The sequence below is a fragment of the Phyllostomus hastatus genome, unplaced genomic scaffold (genome assembly GCF_019186645.2).
Source record: "Phyllostomus hastatus isolate PE091 unplaced genomic scaffold, TTU_PhHast_1.1 phas_contig_40, whole genome shotgun sequence".
Taxonomy (NCBI): Eukaryota; Metazoa; Chordata; class Mammalia; order Chiroptera; family Phyllostomidae; genus Phyllostomus; species Phyllostomus hastatus.
In genome coordinates this window covers 73,041,193-73,068,127 of record NW_025333872.1, presented here as the reverse complement: position 1 = coordinate 73,068,127, position 26,935 = coordinate 73,041,193, and the positions used below count along the sequence as shown (strand labels likewise).

The 26,935-nt window shown below is 38.0% G+C and overlaps 1 protein-coding gene across 5 annotated transcripts in view; it reads right to left on the bottom strand.

Annotated features, from left to right (window-relative positions):
* LAMA2 (laminin subunit alpha 2) overlaps positions 1 to 26,935 on the bottom strand; it is a 517,841-nt gene that overhangs the window by 101,294 nt on the left and 389,612 nt on the right. For all 5 annotated transcript variants that reach the window (XM_045842659.1, XM_045842661.1, XM_045842662.1 and 2 more), the window contains 4 exons: positions 25,835 to 25,933; positions 13,409 to 13,520; positions 8,209 to 8,371; positions 6,706 to 6,916 (listed from right to left, as the gene is read on the bottom strand). In XM_045842659.1, coding sequence (XP_045698615.1) covers positions 6,706 to 6,916; positions 8,209 to 8,371; positions 13,409 to 13,520; positions 25,835 to 25,933 — 585 coding nt within the window. The remainder of the gene's footprint in view (positions 1 to 6,705; positions 6,917 to 8,208; positions 8,372 to 13,408; positions 13,521 to 25,834; positions 25,934 to 26,935) is intronic.

Below are 26,935 nucleotides of genomic sequence, written 5' to 3'. Positions count from 1 at the left end.
GCCTATACAAGTACTTTCTTCACCCCACTGTGAGAAAGTCATTCAAGAGAAGAAAAGTTATGTGACAGTAGCTGAGGAATTAAAAACTATTTTTAAAGCAAGATGAACAACCTTTTTTTTTAAGTAAAATGTAAGTGCTGAATATGTATTACTGAACATGGGATAGTACAGTGAATTACATTGGAACTAGATATTGAATTTCAGAATCTAAGTTCCAGTGAGTATTTTATGAGCATATACACAAGCAGATTTATTCCAAGGGAGTTCTTGAAAAATTGAAAGAAATTGGATTTCCAAGGGAATTTAGGGAATGTACTTTTCAAAAAAAAAGAAACTATCATATGGAAGAATAAACTTAATGGAGACTCTACAAGAATACAGCAGACTCTAATTTTCTTTGTAAGTGATAGCTTGTCTCAACACTACATGAAACTTATCCCAAAATTAGAAGAGTAAAATCACTGAGAGAGACTTAGTGCTATTTCTTTATTTGGAAAATGACTTTGCCTATTGTTTTTTCTTTTTACTTCTGACTCATTTATATTCTTCCAATCACTTTTTTGCCTGTGGATTTTACAGAATCGATTATAATTTTACGCCTCTGCCATTTATGTTTTTATATAAATAATAATGTCACTTTACTTATTCAGTTTGATCTGAATATGTGTCAGGTAGTTTTATAAACTTTTCTTATTTAATTCTACATTAATTCAATGGATCCAGGGTTTATTACCTTTTAAAAGAATAGGAACAAACAAGGAAAACAAAAACTCACAGACACAGACAACAATATGGTGGTTACCAGTGGGAAAAGTGGGTAGCAAAGTAGTACAGCGTCAAATACATGGTGAAAGAGGAAGATTTAACTTAGGGTGGTGAACATATAATGCAATATACAGATGATGTGTCACAGAATTATACACTTGAAGCCTATAGTATGTTATTAACTTATGTCACCCCAGTAAATTTAATAATAACAATTAAAGAACAATAAGTAGAATAGAAAATAAAACAAGTCGAGTGATTCACCCAAGGTCACACAGTTAGTACAATGTAGTTAAGATCCAACCCTGGTCGACCTAATGATAAAACCTGGGCCTTGAGCTATGAAAGTACTGACTCATCTGCTGTAGAAACTGCATTTCTTGTTTGCACTGGGGTAGCACTAATTCACACCCTTCTTTCCCTACCTTTTCCCCAACAGTGTCAGTGTGTTGCCAGGTATATATACATCTCATCTAATATACCCTTGTCTCTGCACCTGAGCCTTTACATTTGCATTTCCCTTAACCATGTGCTCTTCTCCAGTTCTTTGTCTGACTTCCTCCTTCATTCTCTGCTGATGGTCACTTCTCTGATCACCTATCTAAGACAGTACTCCTCTTTTTCTCAATTATTTCCAATAGACTAGAGGGCTGTTATTATGCACCAGACTCAGGCAGCAGCCTGCCTGGGCTGGGATCCCAGCTCCACCCATGCTCACAAACAATGAAACCTGGGGTGACTAATTTAGATTCACTAAGGTTATGTGCTACTCAAAATGTGGCCCATTGACCAGCAGCAATAGCAGCCTCAAGGAGCATGTTAGAAATGTTTGATCTCAATGAGTTTTGGGAACTCTCAACTCAGAATCTGAATGTAACAAGAACCCCAGGCGATATACACAGTAAAATTTGAGAACTAGCTTAGAACACTGCCTGGAGCATAGTAAACACAATGCAGTTGTTGACTATTATATTACCTTATTTTGTTCTTCTTCTTAGCCCTCATTTATCTAAGTTATATTCTATATTATATAGACATAGACAATATTTTATTTTTTCTATAGATTGAACCATCTTAATTGCACATTATTTAAAAATCAGCAACACCAATTCATCACAATATTCATGCACAAGGACTAGTGAAAACCCACAGCTGAACTGTATGTAGCTGATGGAATAACATACTGAATGCATCATGCAATGTCACTAAACATATCACTTACTATTATATTTACCCATGCTCCAGAGTTCATGGCCATATATATATACTACTTATTTATTGCTTTAGTGACTATTTCCATCACTCTAATATACATTCCACAAAAACATTCTTATGTATCATCATATCTCTAATATCTAAAGGAGTTTCCTCAATAAATATGCTTGAATGAATAAATGAAATTAGAGCCCATTCCTGAAACTTGAACTGGTGACACTTAGCTTACCAGCCACTGCTATCACTGGCTAATACAGAGAAAGTTTCAAGATGTCCTTTCCTCCTTCAGGGTCAGTGAAGACAGGGGTAGTCCCGATGCTCCTGATTACAAGTCATATTTTATCTTCCAAGGGTCTGACATTCTTTTACATAACTACTAATTATAGCCCTTAGTTTTCACATGAACTGATTTAAAGTTATACCGTGTACAGAGACATTCAAGAATTTCAGCATGGCTTGTTTATATTAATGAATCAAGGTAACTTAAAATGCTGTACCAATGGAAGGGAGAACATTTCCACATGTACATTAGGCAAAAAGAATCTTTATAAAAGCTCTATTCAAATCACTTTGTGTTTTGAAAATGTGTTCTTTATCATGCTAAAACAGAAATAATGATCTTGAGACTCAGGAGATTTCAGAGGTGGCTAACTTTCAGATCAGACACTGAGAGAACCTAACTTTGAGCCAAGGGAAAAAAATGGAGACTTGGAGCACCTAAATATTAATAAAAGGTATATATGTAACATGTTTTTGTGTTTGTTTTATGGTACTTTATTTATTCATTGGAGAAACGAGATTATGGCAGACAGTGTTTGGGCCGGGATAGAGTGAACAAGGGGCTGTGTTCCTCATGACTTGCCTGGAAGAGGGACAAAATGAATGAGAAAAATTAATGTATATTTTAAGCAATGATGAATGATATAAAAGTAAATAAAGAGAGGCAATGAATAGATAATGATGTAGGGTATAAAATTCCTAAGGTAGACAGCTTCGAGTGTCTGAGGAATAAAAAAGAGGACCATATATACAGAATTATTCCCCCAAAGTATTCTGTAAGCATAATTAAGTGATTCCAGTTGAACACCACAGTTGACTATAGTTCTACTTTTAACTTTTAATTAGATCTTAATTTATTCCAGAGCTCAGTAAGTTTAACACTTTGTATGTGGGGGGTTGGCGAGGGTGAGGGTGAACTGTGTGGGGTGGACTGAAAGCTGTGAAAGCTACCTTCCAGTCAGTCCTTTGTCTAGCAACTCGGTCTTAAGACCTTCATGGCAATCCTGTCTTTCGCAAGGTCGTAATGATAGAATGGAGACAGCCTGTTCAATACATGCTCTTTTGTTTCACTGATTTGCTCATCTTCTCTTTGCTCATTGGCACAAAGTTCCTCCGCCTTCTCTCCATTTCTGGAAATGCTCTTCTAATCCCATTGGCTCCCAGAAGGCTGCATTCAAAGCCTTCTCTGATCTCTTCCCAAATCTTCTCCTACAGACTTTTATGTAGCTTATGAATGAGCTTTACTACTCTATGTGACATTTTTTAGAGTGATTTACATTTTTAGAGCTCTGTGTTTGGGCCCAAGATGCTTCATCATGTCTATCAATTTCTCTCAATTTCTGCTATGATGCTATTATTTCTGTTATGCTGTTGTTTCTACTGTTTCGCCATTCTCCCAGCCCCTATTAACCATAGAATTACATGTAGTAAAAGGTTAAAATGCTTGAATTTTGGGGAAATTAAGTTCTATGAGTCCGGGAATCATTCCTGTTCAACCTCAAACCCCCTGGTTACCAGTGGCACCATGAGATGGTAGATGTCTAACAGACTTTAAATGTTACCCTGGCCTGTTTTCCTAGCCTTGTATCACACTGTTTCCCAACACAAAACCAATTCTACAGTTTACATGAACCACTCACAATTCCAAAAATGTAATTTTAATCCACGATTCCAGTACTTCGATTGCATCCAATAGCTTTCAGAATAAAACCCCAAATTCCTTGGCTTAGTCTCAGAATGCAATTCTCTTATAACGCAAAGCCTGGCTCTGTCTTTGCTGGCTTTCTATCCCCTCACTTGTTCACATGCAGTCTGCATTTCAGTCCTATCAAACCACTGAATTGCCCCAGAATGTCTTACTCTTTTCTTCTTCTGTATTTTGGCATATGTTCTTTTTCCTATTTCTGGAATGTTCTTCCCCTTCTGTTGTGACTAGCAAGTGCCCCACCCTTTAGGAGTTAACCTGTGATGTGTCAGGTACCCTGTGAAGCCCATCCTGAGCCCAGTAGTGACTGAGATGTTCTTTTTTCTCTGCTTGACTCTATAATTAGTCAAGTGCATAGGATGGTTTACTTGTGTGTGCCTCCCAATCAATACAAGCCACCTAGAGTCATCAGACATGGCATTCTATTTTAAATTAAGTTCTCAAGTGTAAGGCTGCATTTGAATAACTGGAGGAATTTTTAAACACACATTGTTGGGTTCTACTCACAGTTTCTCAGTTGCTAGTTGTGGGTGGGGTCCTATAATTTGCATTTTGAACAAGTTTCTAGTTGATGCTAATGCTGCTGTTCCAAGGGCCATACAATGCGGACCAGTACTTGACATTATTGATTTTTGTGTTTAGCACATCTTCTGAACTTAGAAGGGGCTTGTTAAATGTTTTTAATAATAAAAAGTACATGCTTAGATTAAAAAAATAAATTTAAAAAACCTATTTTTTAAAGATTATTTTCAGAGAGAGGGGAAAGGAAGGAGAAAGAGAGGGAGAGAAACATCAATATGCAGTTGCCTCTCCCGTACTCCCCCACTGGGGACCTGCCCCGTAACCCAGGCATGAGCTCTGACTGGGAATCGAACTGGTGACCCTTTGTTTCTCAGCCCATGCTCAATCCACTGAGCTATGCTAGCTGGGGCCAAAAAATCCTGTTTGAGCTAAGTCTTAATTAGATGAACCCCTTGGTGGACACAGGTACAATAAAGCTATTTATTTAAAAGAACAACTCATTATTCAATCAAAGGGATACAATGTATTTTTTGTTCTCAGACCAGTATGCACATCAGATTAACCCAAGAAAAATTTGAGGATATGGATCCTGGGCCACACCCTGGATCAGCCAACTCAGTCTGCGAGTCCAAGGAACCCGTGTGTTCGACAAACTCTCTGGGCCATTCCTTTCTAGCTAGTCTAGCGCCAACTGGGTCATCAACATCAATCAGCCTTGGCAAATAGCCTTAAATATGCTGTGCCTGACTTATATTAATTTAATCAGTTTATCTATTCATTCTAGGCAGTTTTTAACAAGCCTTTACTTAAGCATGGCATATGAAATGAATATACGAAAAGGACCACTTAGAACTCCAGTACTGACTATGTAAACTCCAGGCATCTCTGGGGAACAGGGCAGGGGTGGGGGAGAGGGTAGGGCAAGAACAGTGGCTCCTCGTTTTAAACATCACTAAAAGGAAGGAATAGCTAAAAGCACCATTTACTGGGCCACCATAGCTCTTCTTGAACTATTTCCTAAATGCTTATTATACTTTCCACACAGGTAATTTTAATTTCTTCAGCTGTTGCCACAAAGGGAAGAGGTACACCTCTGGGTAAGTGATACCACTGGCATGTGACCAGGCAGGATGAATCGTGCTGGAGCCTCTGGCAAGACAACGGCCCAGCACCCTGCCTCGTAAGATGGAGCTCTTTCTTTAATATTGCCAGCATGTCAGTGCACTCTAGATTGGTTCAGATTAGATACATCAGTTAAGGAAAAATTGAGCCTCTTCAATCTTCTATCAAAATGACAAGGTTAATTCCCAGGAGAGAGATCTGGAAAAAAAACTTTTAAAAAATTAGTTTGTCTTCCTCTTAATCCAAAGAAAAATGGATAGAAACGAGTAGATAAAAAAAATCCAGATTCATTTTACTCAACTGTCATTCCACAAATATGCAGCGAGAGTTCAGTCATAGCTGAAGGTGAGATTATCTGTTGGAAGATATTTAGGTGTGCTACTCTTTTCATAACTGTTGAGGGTCAAATAAATACTATGAAGACAGCAAAGGTAAGTTTGTTTCTGAGAGAAAGTTGTTGCTTTTTAAATACCAAATACAGGTTTGTGCCATTGTTTGGACAAAAATTTACTCTTGGGAAAAGTGATCAATTTGCCATGTTAAGTATTAAGAGAGAGAATGAGAAAAAGAGGAGAGAGAGAGAGAGAGAGAGAGAGAGAGAAACACTGATGTGAGAGGAAAACATCTATTGCCTCCCATAGGTGCCCTTTTCAAGGGTCAAGACTGCAACCTAGGTTTGTGTTCTGACTGGGAATCAAACCTGTGACATTTTGGTGCATGGGGGTGACGCACCAACCTACTGAGCCACACTGGCCAGGGCTGAGAGACTTGAATTGACTTGCCCAAACTTGTACTTCTAGTTAGTGGCACAGCTGTCACTGAGACCAAAGTCCTTTGACTCCCACTGAAGAGCTCCTTCCTCTGCACTGCACTGTTCTTAAATCTTCAACAGTTTGAGTTACTTACATTTTATTTGATTTTATGGGCCATGATCATGGATTTAAAAAGGAGAAAGAGCATTCCCTGTTCTGCTTCTCGGAAGTCTCCTTTCAGACTTGTCATTCCAGATCTCTGTAAGGGAGCTAACTCAGCCACCATGTTCCTTCGACCCCCACCCCGCAGCCCCAGCTGCGGATGAAACAGCCCCTCAGACTCACGTCCAGAGCAGTCATGTTTTTCTGGTTTGTTGCAGATAAGTGATTAGCTTCTCTGATTTTATCCGTGGCTTCTCTCAAGAGGTCCCAAGCATCATCAAGCTTGTTTTTGTAGTCTGTTAATTTCTCCCCGAGATCCTTCTCCACTTCCTCGTTTTTCCCTCGGGGCTCTCCAAACAGCCTCTGCACTTTCTTCAGCAGGCCTTCCGCAGCCCTGCAAACACCCCAGCCCAACCGCACACAGTGAGCCCTGACATTTCCTCAGGGTTTATTGGTATTAAACTGTGTTACAAAGAGATGCTAATATGAAAAGAATGGAAAAATAAGACAATGCTTAAAGATGACTGGCTATATGCTAAACTAAGTTGAAAACGGATGCCTGAAAAGGTTATTACAATTTATTTTCAGGTTATTTACAGTTAAAATTAAACCCCAGTCCACAGATTTTTAATTTGTTAGTAATATAAAATTTCAATGGGAAAGGACCTCATTCTCATAATCTGACTGATGAAGTGAGTTTTATGATTTATTTCACATACCAATAAAAATGCTACCTGATTCAACATAATGCAACATTTCCTGTCACTTTAAATATAAGGTATAAATATATTGATATGTTTGGTTAGAAAAAGTGAACAGAACTCTTATTGACATGCTAGTATAAAGCCATGTTTTTAACCTACTTTTCTTTTTCTTCTGAGTAATCTGGGAGTTTCCTGGGATTAACAATAGTTTTCCTAAAGTGAAAATATCTGAGCCCTTAAAAAAGGCTGAATACTGGAAAAACAGTAGTTCCGAAACTAACAGGCATCATAATCCTCTGAAGCAACTGTCAAAACGTTGCTGGGCCCCACCCCCACAGTTTCTGACTCAGTCGTTTTGGGGTGAGGTTTGATCATTTGTATTTCTAACAAGTTATCGGGTATTGCTAATGTTAGTTTAATATACATTATTAAAGTATTAATAATCCCATCACTTTAGCTATAAATGCAAAAATGTATTTTTTTATTGAGTGTGTGGTCAAATGAGTTAATTTGCATCAGTAAAATCACTACTATTATTATTCCCACCTCAAATTCCTAACCCTGATATCAAGGTATTAAGCATTTATTATTTGATGACTCTTTTGTTTAGCATTTTGTGAGATGACAGAACATATAGGATGATCTGCAAAGTTCATAGCTTTATGTATTAAAATATATTTTCATCAAAATAAAAAACTGTTGATAGTTTAAATGTTCCAAATACAGGCAATTAATAAAGCAAGCCCACAAGCCTAATTATAGAGGGGACAGCACCAGAAAAGTTCAATTACTTGGGTATTTACATATGGGCAAAAACATATTTTCAATCCATTTTAGAGCAAGCTAAATTATAACTAAGTAAATAAAAACTAAACAGCAAGCAATGTATCTTATACTCACGTGTGTGATGGAAAATTTGGGAAACTGAACAATCTGGAAAGCTCAGTTTATCAAATGAAAACATGACAGGGAATCTACTCACACCAACTCATCTTCAGCAACTTCTTTCTGCATATCTAGATTTTTCCTCCTCAATTCGCTCATCATCTGATCAATCTCTTTCTGTAGCCCTTGCAAATTTCTCTCAAAGTCCTTGTCTTGAATTCCTAGAGTTTCATTTAGTTTTATAGCTTTTTCATTTACAGCTGCAGGAGGTAAAACAAATTTTACCAATTAGTAAACAAGAATGCCGCATGCAAAAATGCCACTCAAATCTGCTCTTCCCAACCATCTCCAAGTGAAATGTAGTCCGTCATGGTGCTCCTGCTGGGCAAGGGAGGTAGTTCATACAACAGGCCTGAACTAACAGGGTAATGCAACACCTCTCTATACTGTTCTTCTTTTGGGGGGCACTGTAATTAAAGCAGGGTGTCTATGCCTCAGAAAGGAGAAATACAGAAAAATGTGGCTCAAATTCCTTTCAGGTGAGGGGAAAAAATGAGATATAGCACAGCACTTGGAAGCTGAAAACATAAGGTCTACATCATTAGTAAGACAACCATATTCAGCCTTTTTGAAAATATTGAGTACAGAAGCACTATCAGTGAGGAGATATCTAAAAACAAACCTGTCTTTGCACTTCAACGCAGTTCTGTGTTCATGTTTTTAAAGGAGGAAAAGAGCACTGGTCCAGGGACAAGTGTTACAGATTAGGGCTCAAAGATGCCTTCCAGCAATAACATCCATCATCAGAGTCTGTGTTTATTATGCATTAAGTGGGGTCTCAAATTGTGCTCTCTGGAAATCTAGGATTCTCTAGGTGCTCCGGGTATTCTAGAAATGATGTCTATTCTGCCAAGAATTTCTTTTACAGGTTGGTATTCTGGGAAAGATTTCATGTGAGAAAAGAATTCTATGTCAAATAAAAATTTGAAAAACTGGTGAATTGAAACATTCTTGCAGTTCTACCATTAATTTTAGACCAACTTTTCCTGAAGTGTGTTCTATGGAACATTAATTTAACAAGTTGCTATAAGATATTTTTCTTAACTCTTTTGTCTGCCAAACCCTTACTTCTATAGTATTACCTATGAAAATCCTTAGAATGAGGGCTCTGGGTTGCCAAGGAGCATTTTCTACCATTCAAGGCACTATACTAAGACTTCTTTAAGACATGAAAAATCCTGACATCCATTTCTATCTTAGAGAAACTTTTCTGATTGGCATTGGTAAGAGATATTCCAAGGACAGTATGGGCCAAGCTCTTAAAAGTGGTGCACCTTGTCAGACCACACAGAGCAGCCATGGTGGGTGTCCTAAGGCTGGGGAAGTACCATGACTCTGAAATGTAGTCCCCTCATGAGCAGCATCAGCACTACCTAAAAACTTGTTTAAAATTCAGATTCTTAGGCCCCACCTCAGACCTACTGAGTCACATATTCCAGGTGATGGGAGACCAGCAGTCTATGTTTTCACAAGTCCTCCAGGAGCTTTGGATGCATGCTAGGGAGTTTGAGAATCACTGGATTGGTAGAAGAAATTGAGTTTCTACTTATGATTCTACCCTTTCCATATGCATGTTTCTAATTCTATTTTCATGATAAATGTCTTTGGTTAGAAAGTTTGCTGAGTTAGCCCTTTCCCCTGAAATAGCCACAGTTTAATTTGTAGAACAATTTAAATCAGGTGTTTTGAAGAACAAATATGGGCATTCCTAGCCCCTTTGGTAGAAATACCTTTGGTAGAAATGACTGCTCAGGTGCTGTATTCCTAGAAGGCAGAGACGATGGCTCCGTCTTGGTCAGCTGGCTCACAGTCAACCTTGAAACATGCCAAAGAGCCTTCTCAAGATCTCACCCCATTATCAGCAATATACCACCTAGGCTGTGTCATGTTTGTTAAGGGACCATAATGACCGTGGACTGATTGATCTGAAAGCTCCTTGGTCTAGTATATTATGTGGGAATCACGCTAGAATGATGAGGACGATATCTGAGAAGGTTTCTACTTCTTAGACTTCGAGAAAAGCAATAGCAGATTTGGCTGTGCCTGTCACACAGCTCCTGTTTTTAGTCTGAGTGCATGCCTCTGTGCAGTTGATTTTGACCAGTTGTAGCATGTAAGTAACCACTGATTTAATTTGCCACCACTTTTTTTTTAACTAAAGGGATGAACCCCAGTTGCCAACCTGCCAAAGCTGCTTGTTAACTGAATTTAGGTTTGGGGCATAGGTGGTACTGAGGGGAGCAGCGATGTGAGCTGCAGCCTCCTTTTTCTCTCGTGGACCATTCTCAAAGCTGAATTTCTGCAGAGAATAATCTGGTGGAAAAAGGATGGTATCAGAAAGAGAAAGGAAAATATGGCTGTACCTTTTGAAATGCATCATTTCTTTTAAACTAAAGCAACATATAAGCAGCCAGGAAAAATTATTAGTGTACTCAAAAACTGCTTCAGAAAAGTAGTGATTGCTCCACAGCCTCTATGGACGTTAGAAACTCTCTGAACACTTTTAAACTAAAGGTGATTGTGTTAGTCTCTTATTCAGACATGTACACTACAGCTTTGGCATGGTTTTAACAGTACTGAAAGATCATTGTAATAAATATGTTTTTTAAATTTACTCATTTCTACCTTATGTCAAAGAAAATTAGAAGTACTTTTAAAATTTCTTTAAAATAAGATAAAATCAACCTAAAAGGAGATAGTAAAGATTAAAAAATTAATGTAAATCAGAAGAAATGCTAACAGGCAAAAAGTCATGCCATAACGTTCAGTGCAGTGAATCCTAAACCTAGAGCCAAGCATCTTAGTAGCCAAGGCATAGTGGGGGGGAAAAATGAGGTAATTAAAAGGTATACAGTATATGTAAATACAAGTAAAATAATTCCTCAAGAGAAGCACAGCTATTGTTTATAATGAACCTGAAAAAAAGTTCTCTGACAGGTAAATTTATCCTAAATAACAAATACCACTGTGATCCAAGAAACAGAAAACAAAGGTGCTTGACATTGACTAAGGCCCATTATATGTCAGGACATACACTGCTGGGTTTATATATATGTTCACCCACTACTTCCTATAGTGTGTGGAATGAAATGGAGTTTATTCATAACCTAATCAGGGGTCACAGCAAAGTATACTTCAAAAATTATACTGAGATAAGAATGCTTTAGATTAATAGATGTCGATTATCTGTAAAGAGGCCATGACTTATGACAGAAGATAAGGTGAGTTAGGTATTCCATCTATCTAAAAATGAAACTGAACAAGATAGTGCCAGGCTGAAGCACTCACTCTTCCCAGAAATTTACTGCCACTAATGAAACCCAAAAGTACTGATAATTATTCTAGTTATTGTCATTTTAAGAGAAAAAAAGGAGTGGATGTGTTGCATTACCCATCGAAAGCGTCTGATGAGCTGCCTTTTTTTACTGTAAAAAATCCCCTAAACTACAAAGCCTTGCAGCACATACACACATCTCAGTTGGAATTTAGTTTAACTCTGGCATATTCAAATTTAAGTTTTCATGAAATTTTAACAGTTGGATTAATTCTGTCCAAGTTCTTTAAATAGGGGTGTGGTGATGATTTTTGTAAGCATATATGTTAGTACTTGCCAGGGGAGAGAGTAGTATTCACATATTCCTCAGGCACAGAATCCCAGCTACCCCACACGCCCCTTCACGTGAATCCGAAAAAGGTGCTCGCTGTGAACAAACACAACCAGACTGCTTCACTGCTATACACTTTCAGGAATGGGAGACACCTTTGATGATGCTTAACCCCTTTCTCTGATGCATAATAGTGGATGGGGAGTGAAGCCCGGTTGAATATCATTTACACTCTGCCCCCTGCTGGTGGCCTTTGTGCAGTGCACAGACAGGGAGGTGGAGGGCACAATGCAGAAGAGTAATCAGTGTTGGTAATCGAGCCTGCAGAAAACATGTATTAACATTTATTCTTATGTACCAATGTTTGATTGAAATGATAACAATAGTTCACAGGATAGGCTTCTTGGTGTCGAGTGTTGGAGACTGATATGGAAGGAAAAGGAATGTTTCTTGAATAGTGACGAGTGCCTTCCGGTGCCCAGGCACAGTGAAACTGCAGTGGGATTATTTTTCCCCCCATTGGGGAAAGATGGGCACGCTAGGTGGCATTAGTGGTCAACAAAACTATGAAAAGTATAACTTCATCAGGCAGAGGACTGACCACATGAATTAACTGAGAATTTTCTGGTAAGAGTAATTTCTGTTTCAGATCCTGACATGTTTTGTCTCAGATTACACCTGAGATTAAAATTCTGTTGCTTCTTGTAGTGGGGAACTTTGGGGAGTTTCTGTCTCTTCTTGGCGAATGATTCCTAAGAATTACCTGTCTGGATCTGCCTTGAAGTTCTATATCATGTCCTGACTTACTCGGCTATATTATAAAGCAAACTATATAAAAATGCATAACATTGTAGAGTAATAAAAATAGCTCACTTTTTAAAAGGAAAAAATAAAACAACCAACAATGACAAAACAAAAAAAAATCCACCCAAACCCTTTTTCTTACTTTCTAAACATGAATGTACATTTATGATATATTAATAGATATTTAAGAACTATTTTTTTAAACCTGTTTTTATTAAGAGTGTCGCTCTCTGGGCTTTTGTCCAGAGATGGCTTCCAGTCTGATTCCCAATCAGATTGGCAGATGTCAAGAACTAACCCCTAGAGAACTGGGGGCTAAGTGTGGTGCAGCTTCTGGTAAGGTAGCACATCCGAATCCCAAGCAGCAGGTGTTCATTAAAAACCAGTCCTAAGTGTTTTAGAAGGCAGTTGGAAAAATTAAAGTGCTGCTTTAATGTACCAAGTAGATAGATAAAATTAGCCTTAAAAAATTAAACATCTTTAAACTAGATTTTAATACAACAATAGAAAATCATAAATTGCCCATTAGTTATTTAATCATAATAGCCATTCCTTAAAATCTGAAACATTCATAAAGGAGTATATTCAATTTACTGCTATTCTGCTCTCATAATTACTGATTTACCGACTGTTGTCACTAGTTTAACATTCTGGATTGTAACTTCTCAGCAGATAATGCCCTTGAATAACTTGACCAAAATGCTTTTTAAAATCCAACCATCACATTTAGAAATGACATCTCTTACTAGAGCATTCCAGTCTTTGTAATCCCTTTTTCTGTTTTTCTGTTGGGAGAAAAAAACGATTGCACTGTGACTTCTGTAATACCTTCTGCATCCCGGACAAGTTCCTTAATGAACTCTCCTAAGGAGTCTGCTCTTGTGTTGGTCCTCTCAGCATCCTGTCCAGTCTGCTCGCCATCTGCCGTCACTTTGGTAGCCTAGTGATCCAAATTCAGGAAAAGTGTAATTAATAAAGATGATGAAGCTACTGTTAGATAAATCCCCACTGGCTACATCTTCTTTCAAATACTACTTTGAGCCAAAGGCAATCAATGAATTATTGATCAGATGTACTGGAAGTGACACCCTGTGTTCAAGTATACAATTAAACTTTATTGCTTCTTCCATTAAATGGAAATCAGAGAATTGTATTTGGTCTTTTTAAAACCCTCGTTACATGTAATGGCACAGAGGAAGCAATAAAGCACAATTCTTCTTGAAATATCTTTAAGATATTGTTGGCAAAAGTCTTAAATTCTTCCATGTCCACACGCTGCAGTTTTGTCCATATTTTCTTTACTGAAAAAGTGTGCAGTGTTAGCAATGACAGAGGCTCAGGCTGTCTGTCTCAATAAGCTCTATGCTATAGATTTGGTTTAGATCAATATATTAATTAAAGAAACAAAGAGGGGGAAATGCTTAGCTACTAAATAGTAAATACTTGTTTTATAACTCTCTAAAGATGCCAGTAAAACATTAAAGAAGAATAAATGCTAAGTTTTCCCATATGTCATCACCAGAAAAGATGGATGTTAATCACAGAACCATAAATTATTGACAACAAAATAAAACAGAACCCCCAAACTGCCTCACCTTCCAAAGAGAATCTGCATATTGTTTCAGCTTTATTCACATTGAAGATACCATTTGGACACAATGGAATCAATTTCACATGTTCATAGTTAAGATGCACCATATTTAGTCATATGAAAATGGCATGTACAACATTAAAATTTTCTTAAAAGATGCTACAAGGTTAAGAGCAACATAAAATAAGTTTACATTTCATTTTTCTGTGTATGCATATGCTAATAAATATGACTTCTTTTTCAATAAAAAGATTGGGATAATCTAACTACAGATAATTAATCAAAGAATCACAGATTATTTCAAAATAATCTAAATAAGGTCTGAGCTGGCAGTTATTAATACCAGACTGTTTGCATTCTAGATGCTCAAAGAATCTATATAAAAGTGGGTTTTAAGTAGAGCTTGAAATAGAACTAAATGTCTGGCCATCACAGAACATGGTTAGAGATACTACAGAAATATTTTGCATTTTGTGATTTCCCAGGGGCCAGTAAGAGGTTTCATTCATGCAAGTTTCCAAGTTTTGTATAGAAGGTAGCATATAAAGTCCAAGTATTATCATCCCCATAACCTGCAAGTGTTACTATCGCCAATAAAAGGATGAAAGGATAAGAATCCATGGGAAGCTTTTAAATTTCCCCTTTACAGTTTACAGTATACACACACGATGGTTTGGAGGGTGTTAGTCGATGCATTAGAATGCTCTGAATGAGCTCCTAAAACAAAAATAATGAAATTATTTTAACTGTTAGATTTGAGGCTCAGATGGGTCAAATAACTTCTTACATATCCATACCCCGCATACGTACACATGTATAATTTTAAATGTTTCCTTTGAATTACTAAGGTCAATACCTTAAGATTTTGGCTGAAGAACCTGCTTTAGATGCTTGTCTACTCTGGACTGGACTGCACTCTATGATATCATTCTTATTTTCGCTGTCACGGGAGACTGTCACAGGGGACTCGATCTACATTACAGTCATCTTTCAATATCATATAATAAGAATTACTGCATCACCAGCACTAGTATTTCTTACCACAGAGAAAATGTACATTATCATTTGAACATAACATTATTTTTGCTTTTTTAATACCTCTATTACCAAAAGATCATAATTTACTTCAATATTCACACCTTCGAGTTTAATGATTCTTAATAGTTCAAAGCATTGAATTTTTTAAAAAGATTATATTTATTTATTTATTTATTTATTTATTTATTTATTTATAGAGAGACGGGAGGGGAGGGAGAAAGAGAGGGAGAGAAACATCAATGTGCGAGAGAAACATAGAAAGGCAACACCAGTATGCCTTGACCAAGAATTGAACCCATGACCTTTCAATTTGCAGTTCGATGCCCAGCCCACTGAGCCACACCAGTCAGTGCAAAAGCATCAAATTTTTGAAAATCAATGTATCTCAATCCACCTTCCCTTTTAAATTCTGGATAACCAAGATATAATTCACTGTCTTGACTTCTACTTACCTAATTAATTTATACAGTAAGTTATAAGTGTCATCAACAAACTCAGTACTGATTATATGAGTACTGCAACATTTAGATGTCAAGATTTTTTTCACGACCCATACTTAGAAACAAGTTAAAATGGTTATGACTAAGCCCTCTGCAATCAACCTCCCTGGCTTCCTTTTAGTATATGAAATGTGTCCAACTCTCCCCTTCTTAGGGCCTTCTTGTATCTTGTCTTTGCCTGGAATGAGCTTTTCCTCTATACTTTCAGTGACTGGATCTTTGCCATTCATTAGCTTTCAGTTTATAAGCATCTCTTCATGGCGTGAGCATTTGCAGGGCACCTGTCTAGGTTTCTTCACTTTCTGCATGCAACAAAACACCTTCTTCACAGCACCATGCATTGTAGAATTACTTATCCATATGTTGGCTTATGTATTTATTGGCTGCCTCCCTGACTGTACGGTAAGCTCTTAGAGGACAAGAACTTGGTCTGTTTTGTCCATCACTTTATATCCAGCTCCTGGCACAATGCCTACCTTATAGCAAATATTGAAGGAATGTTGTTACATATATCCACTAAACAATTTCTTAAATAATCTTGCCAACCTTATCACCATCCTTATTACCTACCTCTCTATGAGTATTCCTCGAAAAAGCTTTTGTTCATACTATTGCTCCTTAACTCCTCTCCAATTATCCAAAATAATTCTAGCCTTCAGGATTCAGTTCCAACCTCCCCATGCTCTGTGAAGCCATCCCTGATCATTTTGTATATGCTCCCCTTTCTTAGATATTAAAAAAGAAACAATGATCATGACTATTTTGAGTAATTACTTTGTTAGGCATTTTGCTATATCTATCTAGTCTCCATCCTTGGGGGATGGTGCTCCCTCTCTTGATATGCCTTCTCAGTACCATGCAAACCAGTCATATGCCTGGTGCTATGCTTGCCAGTGAATGTGGATGGCTGGGCAGTTTTCTGGGCATTTGTCAGAGCCTCATAGAAAGCTGCTGCTGAGTGCTTGTGAGGAGAGCCAAGACTGAGAGCCTCTGGGTTCCAGCACACTGCGTTCTAGCTGGCTTCATGGTAATTCAAAATTAGCCTGATTACACACCAAGTTCCATGCTGGTGCATGTGGGGTCAGAGGCTGGGGGTGGGCAGAACTGATCAGGGCCAGCAGAGTCCTTACTGTGCGGGAAGATGATCTTCCCTCTGCACAGATGATAACAGCTGCCTCTCTTGGATGGACTCTGGGAGAGGAGAGGATGTGAGGTGCCTGGCACCAGAAGGTATGGACTTGTGGCATCAGCACTCTAAAAGATGGGTTACACAGTCAGGATCAGTGGTACCCAGACTAATGTGTGGGATCAGAGGGGCTTATAATACCGTCTTGTGCCTCATTTACTCTTCCGGCCTTTAGAGACACACAGAGGGTATGCTGCCTGGCTCTGTACTGGTGAAAATGAAGATGTGGAGGGGTTAAGTGACTTATCTAAACTTACACATACAGGGAATTGAGGACAAAACAAATTTTCTGTCCCACAGCTTTATATTCTATCTGTATCAAACATCCAGGAAGACTAGGAAAACACAAGAACAAGTTGAACATTCTGGGTGGGAGGAGGGACAGTGCTCCAACTTAGGCACCACTTTATGTGCCTAAGCTTCTGGTTTAAGTAAATTCATATATTTTAAAAACCCCTATCAGAACAGCATATAGATATATTTTTAAATATCATGTCTCATTACACAATAATTAAATTAAAGAGTCTCATTTGTCAAACCGCCCTTTGTTGAGAGACTCCACAAAGAAAGCCTGTGACAAATGCACTGTCACCTGTGGGGAGCGGTGACAGGTAGCAGTATTCCTGCAGGAGTGAAATTACATGATAGGCTATCGATAATGTTACAGATGAATGTAAATAGTGCATGATAGGAGCTATCTGTCTGGTACAGTTTGGCTCTTCCTGTGTTTTATTAAATTACCATCCCTATCCCTTAATCATTTTTCCTCTTATTCACTATTATCTTGTCCTTTGAATGTTTGACAGATGTCTTCTCATTTATCCTAATATGTTGTACAATCTTCCTTTCATTCTCTATCTTTGATTTTATTTTTATATCCTCTTACCTCTGTCCTATAATCTTCCTGGTGTTCCATCATAAATGATGCCTTATGCAGTACCTCGTGTGTACCTGTCTTACTTTTGATTACCTTTTTTCCTTTACATTCAAGTTCACACAAATAGCTATGTTTCCCTTTTATTTTTTTCTAGAGTGTGTATACCTAGGCAGCATGCATTACCGTTGGGCACACATTCATTTACTTCTGAATGATGTGGCTGTTACTTTCTTGCTTTAGCTCCAGCAGTTCTCACTGTGCCTCTTGAAATCTGCACGTAATTTTCTTGGTTGATATTACCAGTGTCTCTCATATTCTGCCTTCTTTGTGTTAAAACTAGAATCTAATGGAGCAAATCTAAAGAGCAACACTGTCTACTGAAGGGACAGCATTGCTTAGATGCCATCCACCTTTGCATTTGCAGACTTAACATGGTTTCCTGCTAAAATTAACTTTCAGATCTAATTATTCATATATTTTCAAGTGTCGTCTTCAAGCACTGCTTGTTCTTGGTACCTGTCAGTGAAGTATTCCTCAGACATGCTGTTAGGACAGACACACAAGGGAAGAGACAGGGAGCACCTGGCTGACCCTCTGGAATGATAATAAGTCAGTTCCACGTGGAATCCTCCCCTAAATATGGCAGGTGTCAATTCTGAAAGCTCCAAGCCAAACAAGTATGATTTGTCATACATTACATCTCTTTTTAAAACATAGTAGAAGAAATATTAAAAAGAGGTTCTCAGCAACTTAAAACTTTTAAAATTATAAACAAGGCCTTATAAACATGTAATGTTGTTGGCACTTAAATTATTCAGAAACTAATTTTATCATTTTGGAAATGCTTAATTTTCATTTAAATTTGATTTTTAAATTTTACATAGGCAGTAAAAGACAATGTAGACAAAACTAAACTTTGATATTTTATTTAGGCCAGTCTAATACATAATTAACTTTCTCTTCATACAGAATATAAACATTTAAGAGATATTTATTAAAGAAAAATACCCAATTAATAGAATTATAAATATATTCCTGATTTTAGTACATTTTAGAGAAATTCAAAATCAGTACTTATTTTGGGTTTCCCTACCTCTCATCTGGTTGTTCAAATACTATTATTTAAATTATTCACAGTTAGTCATTTGCTTAACTAAATAAATAATGACTGAACACCTACCATGTGCATGGTAGTGGTGAGACTATGGTGAAAAAAAGGCACTTCCTGTCCATTTGGAGTTTATGGGTTGATAGGGCAGAAAGGTATTTATCCAATGATCATGAAAATATATTTAAAATTACAAATGGAAGAAAAAACAGCGGTATAAGACAATTAAAGAAGAAATCTTATCATACCTAGAATGTCACAGAGGGCTCTCATAAGACAGGCTTCCATGAGCTAAGGTTTGAAAGCTGAAATGAAATTAACACAAGGAAACAAGATGTAGGAGGAGGTAATTTATTTCAAGACAAAAAAAAGTGTGTGTGGAAAAGCTCAGTGGTGAGGTGAGGTAACTGAAGGACAGTAAGGCTGGATGGCCAGGGGCACAAGGGGTGCAGATGTGGCCAAAGGGAGGGTTTTGGCCTTTATCTAGGAGCAATGAGAAGTCAGGGGGAAGAGTTTAAGCACAAGGATGACATGATCAAATCTGGAAGAGCCAAAGTGCATTCTGGCTATACTCTGGAGGACAGACTGGGAGGAAAACAAGAGTAAAAGCAGAGGGACTAGCTGGAAAGGCAATGTAGTAATCCCAAACCAAAGATTATGGAGAGTGAACAACAGGTATGGGGATTATAATGGTCACAGAAGTGGAGCCCAGTACATTCGGTAAGGGGTTAGCTAAGTGGGAGGACAATGTGGAAGAACAAGCCATGGAAGAGAATTTGTAGGATTCTGGCTTATATGTTCAGTCTGCCAGGGTTTAGGTGACCAGACAATGAGTCGGGGGGCGGGGGCGGGGAGAGATGAGGCTGGGGAGTCAAGTGAGAGTCGGATTACAATGGGAGAACATCACCTGTCATCCTGCACAAATGGAGAGCCCTTGTAGAATTTGAAGGAGAATGACATGATCAGATCAGTGATTTAGAAAGTTTGCTTAGGGCCCTGGCTGGGCAGTTCAGTTGGTTAGTGCATCATCCTGATACACCAAGGTTGCAGGTTTGATCCTTGGTCAGGGCACATACAACAATCAACCAATGAATGCATAAATAAGTGGAACAATAAATTGATGTCTCTCTCCCTCTGTCTCCCTCTCTTTCTCTCTTTCTCTAACCCTCTCACTTTCTAACAACTAATGAACAAAAACAATGTTTGCTCTGCCATACGACCATTTGTTGGTTGGAGTTGAATAAAGTTAGAGACAGAGGTCATACAAAGGAAACAAATTGGGTTGAGGGTGAAGAAAAGGATAGAGTGAAGGGAAACCTATTAATTTCTATTCTGGGAGACACAGTGGAGAATAAATCACTGAGGCGCTCCAGGAGAAAGTATGAGTTTGGGAGGAAATTATGAGTTTAAATTTAGATGTCCAGTTGGTAGTTAGGGACACAGGAAAGGAGCAGAAGAATAAAATGTATCTTGAAAACCCAGATTTTTGAATCAGCATATACATGGCAAAGAAAGAGTTTACAGAATGAAAGGAGAAGTGGACTGCAGACTGGACTTCAAGAAAACCAACTCAAAGGGATGGGCAGAAAAAGGAGCCGAGAATGAAAAGTCAGAGAATCAAGAGAAACACAGACAGAAGAGAGTATGTCAAGAAAGAAAGAGTATTAGACCTTGCAATTATTACAGGGAGTTCAAGCAAAATAAAGTTTCCATTGAATTTAGTGACCAACTTGTCACTTGGTTATCTCATGGAAATAGTTTCAGTAGCATGCTGGGAGTGGAAATCTATACTGCAGTGGAGTGAGAAGTGAATGCAGATCTGTCTCTGAATCTTTTTAAAAATTTGGCTGTGAAACAGAAGAAGGAGCTGAGGGCAGTACAGAGGAATATGGAATTGTCATAAAAAAAGCATCTCAGTGTTCCACATGTATTGCAGGACAGCTTGAATATATTAAGTATAATTTCCATATTTAAGGAATTTATAGTCTGATGGGGAAATAAAATGATAAATCAAAATACATTGAAAGAGATATCTGGTTATGTAATATTTTGCTTATGCAATATTTACATATTAATTAAATTATATAAAATACAAGTTAAAATGTCTGTTTGGGAGAGAAATAGTATTTTCTTTATCAAGGACTATTAAAGAACTGGGTTGCTCCATGAAAAAAAAAAAGCAAGCACAAAACATATAAGCACTTAGAGGAGAGAGGGCAGTTCCCCCACCAGATGCAGGATGAGACTCGTCAAATGCTTTAACAAATATAAAGAATGTATTAGTCCTAAAGCTACTGGTCAGCCAACAAAGCAAAACACTGGATGCACCAGAGAAAGCACTGTCCAGAGGGAAGGGGGCTGGAGCCATCAGATAGCTAATAGGCTCACAGTAGTTCTCAGCCTTGCCTGACATCAGAATCATCTGGAGAGCTATTAAAAGTCCCAGTGCTCATATGGCATCTCACCTCAGTGATGTCACAACCTTTAGGGGTGAGATCTGGCATCAGGTAATCCCAATGTGCAGTCCTAGTTTAAGGAATTGCCTCCTAATGTAGCTATAACTAATACAAAGTCATGGCCACTGCACTTCTATTCTGGTCCAATTGCTGGGTCATTCATGGTTGTGAGTTAAAGGTATTGGTGACCTTAGCCATTGGATATTTAAGTCATCTAGCCCTCTAGTTATGATTCTATGTGCATCAGTTCACCTTTTCCTTATCATGTGGCTTGAACGCAAGGAAAGAAAGAATTTAGTATTTAGTATTTAAAGTCTCCATGAGGGTTATGTTTATAATTATATATGTGGTAGGGACAGGTATGAGAAAATTTCTATTTCCTTCCCACTTCCTTCACCAAGGAGATCTTTGCTCTTAGCAGTCTTATTTCTAGGCTTTTGTGTTATAAAATCTGAAGAATAGGAAAGTAAAAATGGTGTTGGAGTATGGAGAAGGGAAAAAAGAGTAGTTTTACAGTGCAGAAATCTGGCAAACAGTATCTCAGCCAGGTGATCAGGATAAACATATTGATTGCATAGGACTCAACATGATGTGATAAAAATGATACTTTTCTTCCATAGTCTTTCCCACAATAAGCCTATATCTCCATTCTCATCATGAGAAAAACATGAAGCTAACCTCAACTGAGGGACATTCTATGAAATACATGAACTTATCAAAACTGTCAAAGTCATCAAACACAAGTAAAGCCTGAGAAACCATCAGAGTCTAGAGGACACAGCCTAAGAGCACATAATGATTAAGTGTAATATGGTACCCTGGATGGGATCCTGGAATAATAAAAGGACATGAAGTAAAAACTAAAGAAATCTGAATAAGGTAGCCTTTAGTTAATAATAATGAATCAATATTAGCTCACTAGTTGTAAGAGATATATGATGCCAACACAGTAACAGGAGGTAAAACAGTGTGGGGTATATGGGGAATTTCTGTCCTATTTTTGCAATTCTTTACAAATCTAAAACTATTCTAAAATAAAAAGCTTATTTAAAAATAATATTGAAATCATTTCAAATTGTGCCATAATATAAAATGCAAAACTATATGTATAAATAAAAAATATAAAACTCCACGATAACACGGGAGAAAATTTAAATGATTTGGGGTATGGCAACGACTTTTTAGATACAATACCAAATGCATGATCCATGAAAGAAATAATGATAAGCTGGACGCCATTAAAATTAAAAGCATCTGTGCTATGAAAGACACTGTTAGGAGGATGAGAAGCCAAACCATGGACTAGGGGGAAATATTTGCAAAAGATGTACTTGATAAAGGACTTATCCAAAATATACAAAGAACCCTTAGATGTTAATAAGTAACTTCTAAGACAACTTCAATAAAAAATGAGAAAAATCTTGTCTTGGTGCATTTGGGCTTCTATAATAAAATACTATATACTAGAGAGCTTATAAACAACAGAAATTTAGGTCTCACAGCTTTGGAGAGTGGGAAGTGCAAAAGCAACTCCCCAGCAGGTTAGGTGTCTTGTGAGGGCCTGTTTCCTGGCTCACTGATGGCATCTGTGGACTGTGTCCTCACAGCCAAGGAGGCGTCAAAGAGTCTCTCTGGAGTCCCTTTTGTAAGGGCACTAATTCCATTCATGAGGGCTCCACCCTTACCACCTAATCACTTACTAAAAGCTGTATCTACTAATATCATCACCTTGAGGGTTAGGATTTCAACAGAAGTATTTTTGAGGGGTCACAAACATTTGTCCACAGCAAGACCTGAACAGACATCTCACCAAAGTAGATATATAGATGACAAATAAGCATATGAAAAGATGCTCAACATTACATCTCAGTAGGCCATTGTAAATTAAAGCCATGATGTGAGAGCACTACATACCTATGTGGAATGACCAAAAATTTGAAACACTGGCAACACCAAATGTTGCTGGTGGGAATGCAAAATGGTACAAACACCTTGGAAAATAGTTTGGTGATTTCTTACTAGACTAAATATCCTCTTACCATATGATGTAGCAATGGTGCTTCTCAGTAATTACACAGATGAATTGAAAAGTTATGTACTTGATTCATATTGGCAAATCTTGGAAGCAACCAATACACCTCTTTCATTAGGTATGTTAATAAAGTGTGGTATATTCAGACAACAGGAAAATATCCAGTGCAATGGAAAGATACAGAAGAACGTTAAATATATTATTAAGAAGAGAAAGAAGGCAATCTGAAAAGGCTACAAAGTGCGTAATTCCCATGATACTCTGGAGAAGAAAACTATAGAGACAGTATCATTGGTTGCCAGGGGTTAGGGTGGGTTTTTAGGTCAGTGAAACTACTCTATGATACCATAATGACGGATATGTCACTAAACATTTGTCAAAACCCATAGAATGTACAACGCCAAGAGTGAACCCTAAAGTAAACCAGGAACATTATCACTTGATCATGATTTGTCCACAGAGGCTCATCTGGCAGAACAGTTGGGCCCTTCCAGTGAGGGATGCTGATGACAAGGAGGCTAGGCTTATGTACGGGCTGGGGGTACATAGAAAATTTGGGTATTTTATAATCAATTTTGTTTTGAATCTTAAACTTCTGGAACATAATGTCTATTTTGAAAGCTTTACTATGGGAGAGTCTGCTGGAAAAAATCAAGGATGAAGGCTAAGACATAATGAAGGTATGACTCTCCTAGTGAAATACCTCCTGTGCCCAGGTCATTAAACCGTCACCAGCTCAGTGAGGGCAATGCCTGTGTTAGTTTTGCTTATACTCTGTCCTCAGCATCTGTCATTCCATCTTAGTGTCTTACAGGGGTGTCCAAACTTTTGGTGTCTCTGGGCCACACTGGAAGAAGAAGAGTTGTCTTGGACCACACAATAAATTCACAAACACTAATGAAAACTGATGAGCAAAAAAACAAGTTTTAAATAAATGTACGATTTTGTGTTGGGCTTCATTCATAGCCATCCTGGGTCGTACTCAACCTGCAGGCCACTGGTTGGGCACTCCTGGTAGGGCATGGAAGAACCCAAATAAATATTAACTCAGTGATTGAATAAAATGATACCTGTTTCAAGGAATTTTCTCTAACACCTTTATCAAGATTAAATTATTCCATATGTATGTATTTCTCAGGTACATTTCTTTATTTTATCTCAAGTTGTATGTTTACTTGCGATTGTTCTATATGCCTAAATGCTTTCATATACAACACACACACACAACCCTGTAAGCTCCTTGAAGAAAAAGACTGAGTCTTTGAATTTCATCAGCCAGCACCTAGCTCAGGCTTTGCATGTCCTGAACATTCATATGTGCTGGTTGAATTGAGTTTACTCTGCTATGATCTGTTTAAAATTTCTTATTTCATTGTATTCCCATAACAAATACAAAATTATCAAATATCCAGTCAATATGAGATAAATGCACTCATTAGTCTAATTAATGTCTAACTACATTTGGCAAGAAACCCTATTTTGTATTTGTACATTCCACATTGTTTGGATGAGATTATGGAGAAGCGTTTAGTATGCTATTCGTAACACCAGGGCCATTGTTTAGCATTGTGTGCTTGGAAGCCCATCTGATTTCCCTGTGGAAATCTTCCTAAACCACATTGGGGGTAGGAACAGTATCCGGCCAGTGGGAAGCCAAGGACTGGGCCTATCTAGGTCCCTGGATTTCGAGAACTATACGCATATGTACTACCATATGGCCTGAAGTATCTCTTCTTTAAAAAATGTACTAAATAATCTGTAAGAACCCTCTTACTATAATATTCTTTGTCATTTAACGCTCTTAGATGATCAAACTGGGTCCCTAAATGACAGGCCAGGTTTCCTGTTCATGCATTTTTCTGGCCACAAGATGGCGGACTTTATGTTGTTTTATTCATTCTCTCCCAGCAAAAAGAACCTTAACCTGCCTGCTTTAAGACTCCCAATTCCTTTAAAAGCCTGATCAATGCAACACGGACTTTCCATTCTGATTCTAAAAAGTGTCTTGAATGCTTTGAATTTTCACAATAAAGGAGATTTCTCCTTTTGTGTGGGCATACTGATACAGACTGCATTTCTATACAAATGCAAAAATCCCATGAAGAGATCAAAGAGACCACAAGTATTTTCATTTTTTCCCCTTACACAGGCAAAGACAGTGCTTAAAATTCAGAATTGATGAAAACTGTAGCACAGAGGCTACTAGATAGAGTTTTCAAAATATCCTGTCATTCTGGTATTTTTAACCATTGTTCTTGACGCTTCGCAAGTACTCCAACTTTTTTCGTGCCACTGGGTTCTCAGATTTTATATGAGGTGGAAGTAGCAAATCAAAAATACATCCATTTCATGCACCAAAAATGGGAATTCAGAAGAGCGAGATTTGCATTTCAGAAATTTGAAGTAATTTTCCTTAATTTACATGATCTATCTCCTTTAAGAAGACTTCAGATTTTGCCAACTTACCCTGGTCAGAAGCTCATTCATTTCCGTCACGAGCGTGTTCACATTGCCCTCTGCCAACTGAATGAGCCTCTCTGGGGCCCGCTGAGGTGAGAGCAAGTGCTGAAAAAGATCGCATCCATTTGTACATTTTAGTAAATGTTTTTGCAGGGATCATGAGCTTGAACTTTGAGCAGAACACACTTTTCCTTTATATACAAACCCCCCCCCCCAGCCTTCTCACCTTTGAAGAAAAGAGGAAGAAAGCATTTCAATTGGGCATGTATATACACAGAGCTCTGTGGAATATTCTGACAAATAATACAAATTGCAGTAATTTACTGAGAAATTACTATGTTCCAGGCTTTTTTTTGTTTTGTTTTGTTTTGTTTTTCACTTAATTCTTATGACAGTTTTATGATACATATGTTATTCCATTTTGTGTATGAGGAAACTAAAACTTGAAGAGAGTTATAACAATATCACGCAGCCAGTTAAGGGGAGGAGTCCTAATGAAGTCTGACTCTTTAAGGCTCATATTTCAGCCAACAAAGATTCCATTTACAGGTTAGAAAGGGGACGGGAGTCCTGGCAGAGGGAACTGGCCAGGCGCTAACTACCTGGCCTGACCTCCGTGTTGGTAGGGGCAGGCCTGGCATGCAGCAAGGCCATTTTCTTCTCCTGTTGAACGTAATCAATCTCACAGAACACCACCATTAGACAGGGGCACTCTGTGACAGTGATGAATGAAACAGAAGAAGACCACTCCATAATCTTGTCTAAGCACAGGCAACACCGTGGTCTCAGTGCAGACCACAAAAATACCCAAATCCCATTTTCCGGCTGAGATGAGTGACCACGGCCTCCTTCCTAACGATGGCTTTAGCTTCCCTTTGTTCCTCCTTGCTCATAGATGAGGTTCATTAGCAGAATACTCCGTTGTGGGATCATTCCCACTACCTCATAGCACTTAATCCAATGCCTGGCACAAACCCTAATGCCAATAAGTTATTTCTAACGCCTTCTTCATTGAGACACCCAAAAGTCCCTATGGTGTGCAGTGTCCTTTTTTGCAACAAGTTAGTAAGCCCAAATTTGGACTACCACACGTGTGTTCCTGGTAGC